At 42.4% G+C, this 15,368-nt stretch overlaps 2 protein-coding genes across 10 annotated transcripts in view; one reads left to right on the top strand and one right to left on the bottom strand.

The window, feature by feature from the left end:
* Nucleotides 1–6,543, top strand: part of MRTFB (myocardin related transcription factor B) — a 200,475-nt gene extending 193,932 nt beyond the window's left edge. For 3 of the 4 annotated variants that reach the window (XM_070412950.1, XM_070412949.1, XM_070412951.1), the window contains one exon: nt 910–6,543. In XM_070412950.1, coding sequence (XP_070269051.1) covers nt 910–1,445 — 536 coding nt within the window. In that variant the 3' untranslated portion in view covers nt 1,446–6,543. The remainder of the gene's footprint in view (nt 1–909) is intronic. The other variant, XR_011471248.1, reaches the window with a different exon arrangement.
* LOC139009042 (small ribosomal subunit protein uS14-like) overlaps nt 1–15,368 on the bottom strand; it is a 92,058-nt gene that overhangs the window by 51,755 nt on the left and 24,935 nt on the right. The window lies entirely within an intron of this gene.

Raw genomic sequence — 15,368 nt, 5'->3', positions numbered from 1 at the left:
GTACTTATAAGTATAAATTGCACTTTCAGCTTTCAAAACAATTCTAGAGATGACTCACAAGTCATGAGAAGTGAACTGTCCTGAAACACACACAGCTGAGAGGAATCTTCAGTGTTGTCTCACCTATTTACGCAGCCCAGTCACTGAGTTGGAAGAGCCGTTAAGTAAAATGTTTAGTGTATTGTATATAAATGAAATCAAGTCAGATTCTCATATATATTCTTAAAGTATCTTTTTCACTCTTATATGTAGCTAAGTGAACACTGGTCCATTAATTTTCTACATGATCTGGCAAGGAGTAACATATAACTAGTACTTCTTAAGACATTTACCAAATCCTCAAGATTTTATATAAACTGAAAAAACAAGACACATAAGGTGGCCCACCTCATCTTAAATCAGGTCATATGATGGCATTGTATCTTTTCAGAACTTTATATAGAATGGATATGGCTAAACTGGACACATAGTTCAAATATAATGATAAAAAAGAACAAATATAGTTAGATCATTCATTACACAGGGCCCACATTTTCACATTCACTTTAGGGTAGTGTACTGCTGTGATCGCAGATTTGTGGTACAGAGCCCTATCTTAAACCTACAGTGCCTGAGAATGGGACCCAGTGATCAGATCATCTAAAAACATCATCCCACTTGGTGGCATGTAATTGCTTTTAATGCTTACTCTTACTATAAGGAACTGAAAGCATGTCAGAGTGCTATAACATAAATGTTTATTTAACTAAAATGATCCATCTTCCTAAAGGTCATCAGGGGTCAATAGCATTCTCTTCCTACTTCTAAGATGGGCTGTGTATTAAGTCGTCACAAAATAGTAAAATAACTCCATAATTAATAAAAAATGTACATAGTAGTAAATGTTTACTTACTATTTATTTTGCACAGAAATTTCCCTCCCTATAAAGGAAGAGCCTTCTCCTATTTCCAAAATGAGACCAGTGACAGCCAGCATCACCACAATGCCAGTCAACACAGTGGTGTCCCGGCCACCGCCCCAGGTCCAAATGGCACCGCCCATATCCTTAGAACCTCTGAGCAGTTTATCTGCCAGCTTAGAGAACCAACTGGAAGCTTTCTTGGATGGGACTTTACCTTCAGCCAATGAAATTACCCCACTACCAAGCAGCAGCGAGGACCGCGAGCCCTTCTCCCTGATCGAGGACCTCCAGAACGACCTGCTGAGCCACTCGGGCATGCTGGACCCCTCACACTCGCCCATGGAAACCTCCGAGGCCCAGTTCGCCGCGAGTACTCCCTGTCTGTCACTTGACCTCTCTGACTCAAACCTGGACAACATGGAGTGGTTGGACATCACCATGCCTAACACGTCGTCAGGACTCACTCCCCTCAGCGCCACTGCCCCAAGCATGTTCTCTGCTGACTTTCTAGACCCCCAAGACCTGCCGTTGCCATGGGACTAACATCACAGATTTCTCGTCCGCGTTCACGAGGTTTAAGAAGACGATTCTAAAAGGTCAGTTTTTAGAGACAGATCTATAGTTGCATCATTGCAATGAAAACATGTTGTCACAGAAAAAAACGAATAGATGGTCACAGCCTGGAAACCAAGTTTGAGAACGTTTCATTCCACCCAGCAGTGAATGTCTGCCGTTTAATATAGCACAGGGCCTTCTGAAAAATCACTAGTCAAAGAAGACCTCTGTTTCTCCAGACTTCAGTAAAGGATGAAAAGCACCTTTAGATAAAAACATAGAGTAATGTGTGCAGGATAACGACATGCAGATTCTCTGGTAATCAACTACATTTAAACCTCTGTGGTCACTTTCAGGCCCTAAATACAAGGCAGACAGCTCCACTCAAACAAGAATGCTGATGTGAGGGAGGTGAGGGATCACCGCACCTGTATTTCTAGCGTGGCCTGAGCCGGCCCAAGACGCAGCAGGGATCAAGGGCAGCGGAGAGCACCAGCCAGTCGGCGAAGGCTTCCAGCTGAAGACTTTTGGTTCCATTCAGAAACCAATGTAATATTTTTGTGTTGTAGTTTATTTTGTGATTTTTGGAATCTTACTTTAGATTTCCAAATGTAAATGAAAGTTCTTTCACTATAACCAGACAATGTCTTCAAAACACTTCATAAACAATCCTCTGTAAAAAGTCCGGGTCTATTGGTAACACTGAAAATTCTGCTGGCAATCCTCTGGGTTGATTAGATTGACTTAATGTGTAAATTAGACATATATTTGTGCTATGTTAGGATTTGTACAGCCTACATGGGGATACGGAATTGGGTATCCAGTGGCCCTACTTCTTTTAATAAGTCACATATTTCTAGAGTACTTGAGACACATGTATTTCTGTATTTTAAGAAATAACTTTCAGGTAACCAGACCCATCTCAAAGAACCAAGAAAAGGCTTTAGTGTAAAATATCTTTCTGAGCTGGTGAGTTGCAAAGCGAAGGCAAGGGAGGAGTCTGTCGTTCCCAGACATTCCCACACCGGTTACAGGTGAGCCTGTCGCCAAGTTGGCCTCTGGACTCCTGCTCTGGCTGCCTCTTCTGCCGCTCATCCTGTCATTGCTTTACAGTTTTGGAACTGGATGTCATACCTGAGCTCTCACTATATTTTCAAGCCGAAGATTGAAAAACTGGAGGTTTTATTCATTTTTTATATAGACAAAAAGTTATCACATTTGTTGAGTAGTTTCTTAAGATTTTTCTAAAATGCCAACTATCACAGGATTTCTAAAATAATTTCAAAATAGTCATTTAAGTATATGACAGAATGTATAAAACTGAAAAAAAAAAACCCTGAAATCTACCAAAAAGTGTGGAGGTTTTCATTAAATAATACTCTCGTGCTCTCCACCTCACCTGTGTGAGCCCTGGGGTCAAGTTGCTCTCTGGGCATTGGTGACTGTTCCCACGGTGACATGCAGAGGCAACCTGACCCATTATTTGGAAAGAATTTGTGAATCATTTCTGGGTTTGTGTTTTGCCTAAAAGCTGATCTTATTTCAAATTTTTATTTCAGTTTGTAAATTTCACTACATGTAAGAAAAGTCCGTTTTTCCAGAACTCAGTCGCCCAGGACCCTGGAGCCCTCCGTTAACTGGCCCTTCGCAGCCTGAAGTGTGTCTGAATGGTTCCGGGCAGAGGCGGTATGCTCAGTGTAGTCTGCGGTGAGTAGTTTGTTAGAAATTGGTCATCCCACGTGTGGGATCCAGCATGCTGCTGTCTGACCAAACCCAGCAGGAGTGTCACCGTCACCGTCGTGGGCACAACGTGCATCTTCGAGTCACTCCTTTCAGAAGGGCCTGTCTCCAGGGCAGGGCTGTGGACTCAGAAAGGTACTTTCTTTGGGCAAGTCTTTGAGATGGGTTTTTGTCTGGAGCTTATCTGGTCCATACTTGGACTCTAAGCATCATCTTTATTCAGATTTAAATGGCTTATTAGCACCAGACATCAGCGGGACTGTAGGAGGCAACTGAACAGCTAGTGCTGCTGACTCGCTGAAGAACTTTGTGTTTCCATCTTCCCAAGCTGTGTGCATAGATCGTTTCCTAGCCCCCTGTTGAAACATGCCACGGAAGGCTGCTCTCCAAACACATGCAGTGCAAAGAATGCCGCCTCATTAGCCTCCTCTCTTTGGACTGTGTTGCTAATGTGCCCACTAACATCTGTGTTCAATTCTTCACATACCAGCATTTCGTTTAGGAGGAAGGAAGGCAAGGAGTCCAGTTATTAAGTCTACCAGCCACCTACTCACACCATTCCGCTGGGCCCTCCTGGCCTGAGCAGCAAGCTGGGCATCTATAGGATCCCAGCTACATGTTCCAGGTTAGAGGGAGGACACAGATCGTGTGCAGCATGTGACATGACCAAAGATGACACTCTAATCAAGGCTCCTTTGCCCCAACTCATTGTACTTAGGGGTACATGCAGTGGGAAAGGTGTGTGTTAAAGAGGACTATTTGTGTTGTTTGAGGTGAGGTTTAAAGCCCAGGTCAGAACAGCTGGTTGGATTTTCATATGCAGGTGTGTAGTTTAGAGGAGGTACTGCTGTAGATCATCTTGCAGAATATCCTATTGCCAAGAAAACAACTAGAAATGTATTCTCTCACATCCAGTCTTATTTCCCTAAATATTCCTGAGACACAGTAGTATCAAGTTACCTTTCTGGTGTATATAGGTATGCAGTCGTGTCCTGGGGGTGGGATGCACAGAAGTTATACCAAAGCTTCTTACACGGTCTTGGGAGTCTAGAGTGTGTGGTTGTCTTGTACATTTCAGCAAAGCATGTGCTAGAAAACTAGGGACAGTGTTAGTGGTTGGAGTTCTAGTGTTTTTCCTGAAATGTGCAATCTACTGTATAGTACTTGCCACGTGTGTGTACACAGATGTATTCTGAATTCATAGAATTTCTCATTCAGATACTATTTGTGCTTGTTTTATATGAATATTTTTATAATACTAAAGAGATCTTATTTAAATTTCCTTCTTAAAAACTGCACAGTCCTGTGACCCATGTAACTGACACTTTTGTAAGTGCCGTTTAAGAACAGTGGCCAGGGCAGTCTGGTTTTGCCTCCACACTGCCGTCTCTTGTAAGCAAAGTGAAGGTAATAAGATAGCAACCGAGAGCTGTGTCAGGAGCATGTCACCCATTCTGTCACCAGAGCTGACGCAGGCTTCCTCACCCTCAACCCCAGATCATTCCAGGTCACACAGCTTGCTTCATCCTTTCAGAATTCCCACCGGCCAGCCACAGCAGCTCACAAGACAGCTGTCCCCACCAGTGATGGGACAGTCCCTCCACTGTCTGCAGACACAGTGGCCGGAGGGACGTGGGAAAACTTTCTGGCAGCACCCAGTGCACACCACACGCTGTTCCCAGGGGCCGCCTGGTGGCACGCCTCGCCCACGTTGCTGTCAGCCAGGTGGGGGGCACCCAGCACCACTGGGGACTTTTAGAGAACTTTGGGGAGACTAGTCATCAGGAGTCTACCAGCCGAGCAGCACGGGTCCATTTAACCACATTCACAATAACCCTCCATTTTCCCATCCATCACCAAAAACATGAATCCTGGCTACGGGCAGCAGAGCAGAATACCAAACGGACTGTCCACTGCCCTTCAGGCCACAGAGTTAGCCCAAATTACCAAAAACATTAACTGGAAGGTCAGGTTTATCAAGAAACACAGCTTACCAGTGCGGACGTGTGTGTTTGGAGAGCATCCTAATTGCATTTCAGCTCATCTTTTACAAGTGGCTTCAGTCAAAACTGGAAAATAATTCAGATGTATTAATTCCTTCTCAAACTTTGGAGATCTTGCTCAGTGATCTTTCCAGGCTACATTTTCATGTGTGAAGTGACTGTCTGCATGGCAGTGTATGTTCTTCCCTGCTCACCCTTCTGTCAGCATTCGAGGGAATGCATCATTGCAAAGGGTTTCTACCAGAAATCTTTGATTCGCGGCCTGTAATTTAAAAAGCTGCACATGTTTACAAAAGCGCTCTAACCCTCCACATGAACACATTGCTCTGGGAATCGTTATTGAAAAAAATGTCACAGTCTTGTAACAACAGGATGGCAATCTCAGATCTACAAGGTGCTGTCTGGAATCAGATAAAATTTGTCAGTGGCGATATCAACACAGCTGTCGTGTTTAACAGAGCTTTGTGCCAACTACTAAGTCGAAGCTTTAACCAAGTTCATGAATCACCGAGACTCATAACAATTACCTCTCTACATTACGCTCTAAGAAAAGTTGCTGATTTGGTAGGAGGAAGAGCATTTAGGAAAGGGTTTAGTATCTACCAAAAGTACTTAATCTCAAGTAACCAGTAGTAATGCAAACTTGCTTTAAAGGAACCAAAGGCATTGCCAAGTATTTGCCAAAAGGAGGCACTTTTTATTTAAACTTTGAGACTAATGAGATCTCAAAAATCAGTCCCAAAAATGTATTATCCATTTAAGGTTATAATTTTCAGAGATGTAGATATTTCTCTATCGTGTTCATGTAAAATAGTATAGATTTGTTTTGTTGGTTTAGGATAGTACATATTTAGTAGTAATACAAAGTTTTTTCCTTTCTATGTACAACTTAGTTTTCTTGCTTGCAATAGATATGCAACGTGATAGGTGTTTCTCTTACTTTCATTGTCACATTATGTCTTAGCATCTCACTTTATGAAAAAAAAAAAAGAGAAAATACCAATCTACAGAGCCCTACTTATTAAAGCACTCATTTAAGAAACAAAAAATTATGGCAATCGGGGGTCCATTCATGTATTGCCTTTATGTTGTTTTTTAAAAGAAAAACCATGATGCCTTTGTATTTGCTGTTTGCACCCCTGAAATCAATTCCATATCATGTTTGAATGCCATATGTTTTGCACATGTACTGTACATAGGTAATGCATACTGTATTTTTATATGTGTGCACATTTATCATCAGATCTTTTGTACATAGTGGCAGTATTGTAGCGGATCGGAAAATGTTTGATATCTCAGCAATTTTGCATTTTTGTGTCTCAAATAAAAAACATTTTGATGTACTAAGATTCTTGCTATGCAGAGAAAAGGCCACCCTATGGGTCAGGAGAGCCACTGTAGCGCTGAGGGTGGGAGATGGAGACACCAAGTTTAGGACACATGTCACAGCAGACGGTCACCACAGAAAATAAGTGGACTCATCGGGCGGGTTTTGTAGATCACACATTAAGTGAGCAACCCTCCCCCAGGCCCAGCGATGCAGACTAGAAAACAGGTAGTAGCTGAACTGGAACCTGACAAGATTTACACCAAAATCATGTTCTTTCTTCCTCATCATAAGGAAGCACTGGACAAAAGACATGATAAATATGTAGTTCCCCCCCCCGGGGGTTGATAGATACATACATGCACGGTGAAGACTGACTCACGCTCTGATAGTAATAACTGCAGCTCCAACAAAATTCCTGGAAGACCCTGATAATCTTTTAATTTGGCCAAGTTTCAAAGCAACTATGTGAGGTGTTTTTATAGAGCATATAAAAAGGTCTTTAGAATTCAGTATTATTTTGGTAAGATAATTTTGCAGAGACAGGAGACACACACATTTAATTTTCAACCCAAAACCCATGTTTAAAATAGTTTTGAGGAGAACAGCTTTGCATTTTCCTCCTTGCTTTGATGAAATAAAATGGTGAGTAAACTTGATTGACAACTTTCATTATCAATATCTGATTAGGAAAATGGGTGTTGTATCAACCATAGGAAGAGAGAAAAGATCACTGATTGCCTAAATACAACAAAATGTTCATTAGCCATGACATTGAGAGGCCAAGATAACAGCTTCATCAGACCAGTACGTGGATGATGCTTTCAAGTTGCCAAAACATTTGTAACATCACTTACTACCCAGCCAAGACCCTGCCCTTGAGGAGAGAAAATTGTGCCGACAGGTGCTCAGAAAGGGACTGACCGGGAAGAGATGGTGTTGGAACATGGAGAGGACATTCCAAGCAGAGAAAGCAGCCTGGGTGAGGTCCAAGTTAACGAGAGATGGTGGTCGAGGTGAGGCCCTGCTCACCAGGCGGCTGGCGGATCCCGGAGTGTGGTCGCAGGACAATCCACGCAGGAAGCGCTGAGACACCGTCTGGAAACGTGGAGACAGGCGCACATTCAAGGACCCCAGTTCTTGGGGGCTTAGAGTCACCCATAGATAACTGTTTACATTGGGTAATACAGGGCCTTCGAAAGCTTTTCAGATACTGGACATAGTCACCATTTGCACCTTTATAACAGCAATTTGCTCTAGAATTGAGGTGAATACCAAAGCATGTGTAAATGCAGACACCCACACACTTAGTGATAGCTGAAATGAATGGCAGCTAGGCCACATTACAATAAAACACAAGACCAACTTCAGGACAGATGTAAACTAAATGTCACGAACAATGTCATGTGTCACATAATCCTGAAGATTCCCCCAAGTCACCCAAATCACCATTCCTTCATCCCTTCTACAAATAGCTTATCTTCCATTTCTGATGGGCAGTAACTTTCAGAAAGAAACCTCATCCTAACATCCTGGCTATCTCTCCTGCTCACTTTATGACAAGTTATTAAAACTACCCATTATTGTATAACTAGACAAAAAACAAGGACATGCATCAGCTTTTGTAATTCCTCTTGGATATGACTGTGACGGAACCGCTGCATGCGGCCCCGCAGGTGGTAACTCCCGTGTTCTCACTCCCGCCGCGCTGCAGAGACGGGAGACACACGCATCCAAATGCTGGCACTGTCCTGTCCAAAGCTGACGTTTTTTTAATATATTTTTATTGATTTCAAAGAATAAGGGAGGAGGGAGGGAGAGAATCATCAATGATGAGAGAGAATCATGGATCGGCTGCCTCCTGCACGACTCCTACTGGGGATTGAGCCCACAACCCGGGCATGTGCCCTGACCGGGAATTGAACCATGACCTCCTGGTTCATAGATCGATGCTCAACCACTGAGCCACGCCAGCTGAGCCAAAGCTGAAGTTTTTGATTGATGGTGAAGAGGGAGGGGTTTTTACCCAGGTTGATACCTGAGAATATCAAGTATTTCCCATCAGAGGCTCAAATATACGCCTCTGTTTTCTCACCCACAGCTGGATGGAGTCCAGGTCACACTAAGCAGAATGGTAAACGCAGCTGTCTGCACACGGATTTCTGTGAGGCTGTAGTGGTTTTGTGACCATACTTCTTTAAGCGGGAGGAAAGGTCTGCAAAGCTATTTAAACAAGTACCCTTGTTTTCTTCACTTGTCTGCTAAGCAACTTGGAAAGTGAACCAGGACATCACATTCACTAGAGAAACAGAAGCTACAACGGGAAGACCAAGGAAAACAGGTGCTATGGCCCAGTGCAGCCTACTCTTCTCCCCACACTCCTGGTACACAGCGCCAAGGGACAGGAAGGAAACTGGAGGCAGAATGACAGAATAGCAGCAAGATGATGCCAGGCCCTGTGCCAAACACTATATGCATAACCTCATTTAGTTATCAGTCTATGAACTAGGAACTCTTTTATTATCCCCATTTTAGATGTGGCAACTAAGGACAGAGAGGGGAAATGACTGGCTTGAAATTACAAAGGAAGAAGAGTGTAAATTTTAGACCCAGCTCTGACACACCAAAACCCAGACCATTTCTGTAGACTCAGTACATAAAACTCTCCGTCTTCATTCAAATACCAGTTCAACTGACTGGCTGACTTATTCATGTCCACTGTGAAGTTCACCCCAACTGGGTGTCTCGCCAGCCTCCTCAATCTCACAGGTTTTAAAAAGTAACGACATCATGGTTAAGAGCATCAGTGTTACAGCTTTTACTAGCTTAACTCTAACCAGAACCTGGGTTACAAGACTGGGGCACCTTGAATGAAGGAAGCCCACTGAGCGGGCCACACACAAGGACTCATTATGAAACACTGCCCGTCTAGCCTGGGACTTCAGTGGCCACCTGAGCGCATCTGAAAGCCAAGAGTCACTGAGCAATTTTACAATATCTAGCAAAGTTGAAAATAAAAATTCTGTGACTCAGAAACTCAACCTTTTTTGGTACATACCCTTGAGAAACACACATGCACACAGGCAATCACTTGCAAGAACTAACACTAATTTACAAAGAAAACATTGAAAACAGCCCATCTGCCTTTCATTGGGAGACCGTTTGAACATAGCCATCAACATAAATGAACTAAATCCAATATGACAATGTACAAGAATCTGGAAATGAAATGCTGAGGGAAAGGAAAGCATGAAGCCTACATAATTCAAGTAACGTTTTAAAACACTAATGCTGTGTATTTGTCTATACATAATGATGCAAAGTATAAACGCAGGTGGTAAGGATTCACATCAATAGCAAGATTCACAATACTTCTGGAAAGAAAAGGGAAGAGATTGTGGAGGGTGTAAAGTAGACTTCCGTTAACATTGATTATTTTATTTAATTTCTTACATTAACATTTCTTCACTGGCAGTTGACTTCTGTGAGTTGGGAATATTTCATGTAAAAAAAGATTAGTTTAAAAGTAAAAAGAATTTCAAAGGAAATCCATTAACAACTACATGCCAATAAGTTAGTTAACTAAGGTAAACAGGCAAATTTTATTTATTTTTTTTTTTAATTTTTATTTTTATTTTTTTTTAAATATATTTTATTGATTTTTTACAGAGAGGAAGGGAGAGAGATAGAGAGTTAGAAACATCAATGAGAGAGAAACATCGATCGGCTGCCTCCTGCACATCTCCTACTGGGGATGTGCCCGCAACCAACGTGCATGCCCCTGACCGGAATCGAACCTGGGACCTTTCAGTCCGCAGGCCGACACTCTATCCACTGAGCCAAACCGGTTTTGGCAACAGGCAAATTTTAGACATAAGACACAAGGAAGACACAAGCTACCAAAAATTGACTCAGGAAGAAATAGAAAAATTGACTAGACCTAACAAGTATAGAAATTGAATAGTAATTTTAAAAACTACAAACAAGCGCTTAGACCTAGACAGCTTCACTGGCAAATTCTACCAAACATTTAAAAATATATATCAATTTTTTACAAACTCTCTAAAAAAAACAAAACAGAATAGGAGATAATATTTCCCAACTCATTCAACTAGGCTAGCATTTCCTGATACCAACACCAGACAAAGATATCACAAAGGTGGCAGGGGGGAAGACCATATTTCTAATGAATATACATATAAAAATCCTAAACAAAATTCTATCAAACCAAGTCCAGCAACATACAAAAAGCACTATACACCATGACCAAGTGGAGTTTATACCAGGAATGCAAAGTTGATCTAACACCTGAAAATCAATTAATGTAATACACAATAAGAACAGAATATGGCACAAAAGCTGCATAATCATCCCAGGAGATGCAGGGAAAGATTTTGACAAAACCAACATCCCCTCATCAAATCACAACCTATAGTAGATACACAAAAGATGAAAGAACCAAAGCATACTGCTACGATAACAAAAAATCATCAAACCACAAAGGAAGACGGAAAGAAAGGGATAAAAGAACTATATAACATTAAGAAAACATTGAGCCCTAGCCAGTTTGGCTCAGTGGATAGAAGGTCAGCCTCTAGACTGAAGGGTCCCAGATTCAATTCCGGTCAAGGACACATGCCCAGGCTGTGGGCTTGATCCCCAGCAGGGGACATACAGGAGGCAGCCGATCAATGATTCTCTCTCATTATTGATGTTTCTTTCTCTCTGCCCCTCTCCTTTCCTCTCTGAAATCAATAAAAATGTATTTTAAAAAAACAAGAAAAAAACAATGAACAAAATGGCAACAGTATGCCCTTCCTTATCCATAATTACTTTACATTTAAAACAAATTCTCCAAGTCAAAAGACAGAGTGGCTGAATAGATTACAAAACGAGATCCAATCAGGAGATCCCCTCTGAAGAATGAGGGGTCCCAGCCCCACACCAGGCCCCGGGGCCCAGGATCCCAGCCCACACAAGGCCCCCCAACCCAGGATTCCAGCAGTGCCAAGAAGAGAAGTCCCCATAACTTCTGGCTATAAAGACCAGTGGGAATTAAGGCTGAGACCGAGGGCTGCTGGAGTCCCAGGCATTCCTCTTAAAGGGCCTATGCATGGACTTACTTAGAGCTCCAGTGCTCAGGCAGCAACTCAAAAGGCACCAGGCCCATACGGTGAGGAACTGAATTGTCTGGCTTTGGGGCAAGGGCTGGAGGAGCAGCTTTCTCCCGGGAAGAAGTGCTGGCAGAGGCCTTTGTTCCTTTGCGAACCCTCTGCCCACAGAGCTGGCAGGGTGGTGCCATCTCTGAGTCTCCATCAACCTGGCTAATGCTATTCCTCCGGCCCTGGTGGTTCCCTGAGACCCTGCCCTACCAAAGCCATTTCCAGTGGCCTTTCCATACAAACGTCCTGCCGTGGCTCATGCTGCGACTTTCCTAAAATCTCAAACAAGCAGCATCTGGCCACAGTGTGACCTGTACCTCTTGCTAAGAGGTCCCAGGCCCGGCACTAGTAGCAGCTGGCCTGGGTTGGCAGCTTGGCCACTTCCAGGCATCTCCAAGCCCAGCATAAGTAATAGCCATCGGCAGATCACTCCGTAGCTCATGCTGGGTGGCCCAGGGCAGGGCACAGACAGTGGCTGACCTTAGCCTGCACCTCCCGGAGGCCTGAGAGCCAATGCACCAACATACCCAGTGGACAGCTTCAGACTATGTCGAAGCACCACCCAACCCCCCAAGGGACACACTAAAAGGGTGGACTCAACAGGCATCAAAGCCCTGCTGAAGTCAGTCCTGCTCCATGGGGTCTGCCCCTGCACAGCGGATCCCCCGTGGTGGCCAGTGCTCAGAGCCTACTGGCTGGGGGTGTAGATCCCTCCCATCAATGTGCCAACAGCAATCAAGGATCAACTACAACAGGAGGGTTTACACAGCTCACACAGGGGGCACACCTAGAGTACCCTGCTTGGGTACTAAGTGGCATAGCCTTCCTGGCACCGGGGGACCTGAGGCTGCGCCGGGGAAACTGAAACCATGACCCCTGCCCGGCGCTGGGCCAGGGGACCTGAGGCTGCATCCCCCACCCGGCGGGGCATGACGGGGGACCTGAGGCTGCGCCCCCCCCCCCCACCCGGCGGGGCATGACGGGAGACCTGAGGCTGTGGCTCCCCACTCAGTGGGGCTTGATGGGGGACCTGAGGCTGCGACCCCCACACACAGCAGGGCTTGACGGGGGTGGGACCGGCCGGGTCTGGGTCTCGCGCGATTTCAAGGCACATGCGGGTGGGCAGGGACTTGATTCTGGGTCCCGGGGTGTACCCCAGACTCTGACAGGAGGGAGATTTTCATATACATTTTACTAATTTTCTCTCATCTCTGACACTTCTATTATAGAGATAGGGCAAATAGCAATATTAATTTATATTAATTATAATTAATTATAATTATTATAATTATTATAATTAATTTATATTAATTAATATTGCCTCTAATTAATTCCCTTTTAATGTGCACGAATTTTGTGCACCGGGCCACTAGTAATATAATAACTACGTGTGCTGTCAAGTGGGTACTAGATTTATTGGGATGATCACTTTGTAAGTTATATAAATGTCTAATTACTGGATTGTACACCTAAAAATAATACTGTATGTCAACTATATTTGAAAAATAAAAATATTTAAATTTTTTTTAAATAAACAAGATCCGACAATATTCTGCTACAAGAGACTTGCCTTAGCTTTCATGATATACACAGGCTGAAAGTGAAAGATGGAAAAAGATGTTCCATGCAAATGATAACCAAAAGGGAACAGAGGTAACTATATGGTATTTAGACCAGACAAAACAGACTTTCAGTCAAAATAAGACTTTGAGTAAAAAATAGAGAAGGTCACTCACTACATAATGATAAAGGGGTCAGTTCATCAACAGGTTATGACAACTGTAAATATATATGTACCCAATACTGGAACACTTAAATATATGTAAGAAATATCAATAAAACTAAATAGGGAAATAAAAAGCAATAAAATAATAGTAGGGACTTCAATGCCCCACTTTCAGCAATGGATAAACTACCCAGACAGAAAATCAATAAACAGTGGACTTGAATGACATTATAGACCAAATGAACCTAACAGACATACAAAGGTCATTTCATTTCATCCAATATCAGTAGATAAGAAATTCTTCTCAAGCAGACGTGAAACTTCTCCAGGTTAGATCATGTGTTAGGCCAAAAACAAGTCTTAAATTTAAGTAGACTAAATTGATGTTTGAACCACAGTGGCATGAAACTAGAAAGAAGTAACAGGAGGAAAATTAGAAAGTTCTCAAATATATTTGAAAATTGAACAACATACTCCTGAACAACCAATGGTCAAAGAGAAATCAAGAGAGAAATCAAGCCCTGACTGGTTTGGCTCAGTGGATAGAGCGTCAGCCTGCGGACTGAAGGGTCCCAGTTTCGATTCCAGTCAAGGGCATGTACCTTGGTTGCGAGCACATCCCCAGTAGGGGGTGTGCAGGAGGCAGCTGATCGATGTTTCTCTCTCATCGATATTTCTAATTCTCTATCCCTCTCCCTTCCTCTCTGTAAAAAATCAAGAAAATATATATTTTTAAAAAGAGGGAAATCAAAAAGTATTCTATGACAAAAGAAAATGGAAACACATTGTACCAAAACTTTATGGAATTTAGCATAGGCAGTTCCTAAGAAGGATGTTTTTAACGATAAATGCCTACATTAAGGAAAATGAGAGGTCTTAAATAAACAACCTAACTTTATACCTCAAGAAAAAAAGAACTAAGAAAAAAAAACAACTAAGCCCCAAATTATCAGAAGGAAGAACATAAAATGGGTAGAGCAGAAATAAAATGGAAACTAGAAAGACAATAGAAAAGGTCAATAAAACCAAGAGTTAGTTTTGAAAAGATAAAATAAAATTGACAAACATTTAGCTAGACTAACCAAGAAAATAACACACTGGGCTCAAATAAAATTATAAATTAAGGAAGATATTACATATCACAGAAATACAAAGGTTCATAGAGATTACTATCAACAATTATACACCAACAAATTACATAATCTACAAATATTGGATAAATTCCTAGAAACATACAGCCTACCAAAGACTGAATCATGAAAAAATAGAAAACCTGAACAGACCAATAACAAGTAAAGCAACTGAAGCAGTAAATAAAAAAACACAAACCCTTCCAAGAAAAGAAGCCCCAAACTAGGTGGCTTCATGGGTGAATTCTACCAAACATTTTTAAAAAGAATGCCAGTCCTTCTCAAACTCTTCCAAAAAATGGAACAGGAGGGAACACTTCCAAACTCCTTCTACAGGGCCAGCATTACCCTCATGCCAAAGCAAGATAAAGACATTACAAAAAAAGAAAATTACAGGCCAATACCCCTGATGAATATAGATGCAAAAATCCTCAACAAAATGCTTGCCAACAAAATTCAACAGCACCTCAAAGGGATCATACACCATCATCCAGTAGGATTTATCCCTGGGATGCAAGGCTGGTTCAACATATGCAAATCAATAAATGTGATACACACACTAACAATGAAGGATAAAAATCCTTTGATCATCTAGCTCAATGGTTCTCAACCTTCTGGCCCTTTAAATACAGTTCCTCATGTTGTGACCCAACCATAAAATTATTTTTGTTGCTACTTCATAACTGTAATGTTGCTACTATTATGAATCGTAATGTAAATACCTGATATGCAGGATGGTCTTAGGCAACCCCTATGAAAGGGTCGTTCGACCGCCAAAGGGGTCTCGACCCACAGGTTGAGAACCGCTGATCTAGATAGATGC

Source organism: Myotis yumanensis, unplaced genomic scaffold, assembly GCF_028538775.1.
Source record: "Myotis yumanensis isolate MYYU_CA2020_CCGP unplaced genomic scaffold, mMyoYum1.0.hap1 SCAF_4, whole genome shotgun sequence".
Classification (NCBI taxonomy): Eukaryota; Metazoa; Chordata; class Mammalia; order Chiroptera; family Vespertilionidae; genus Myotis; species Myotis yumanensis.
This window is presented reverse-complemented; position numbering and strand designations above follow the sequence as displayed.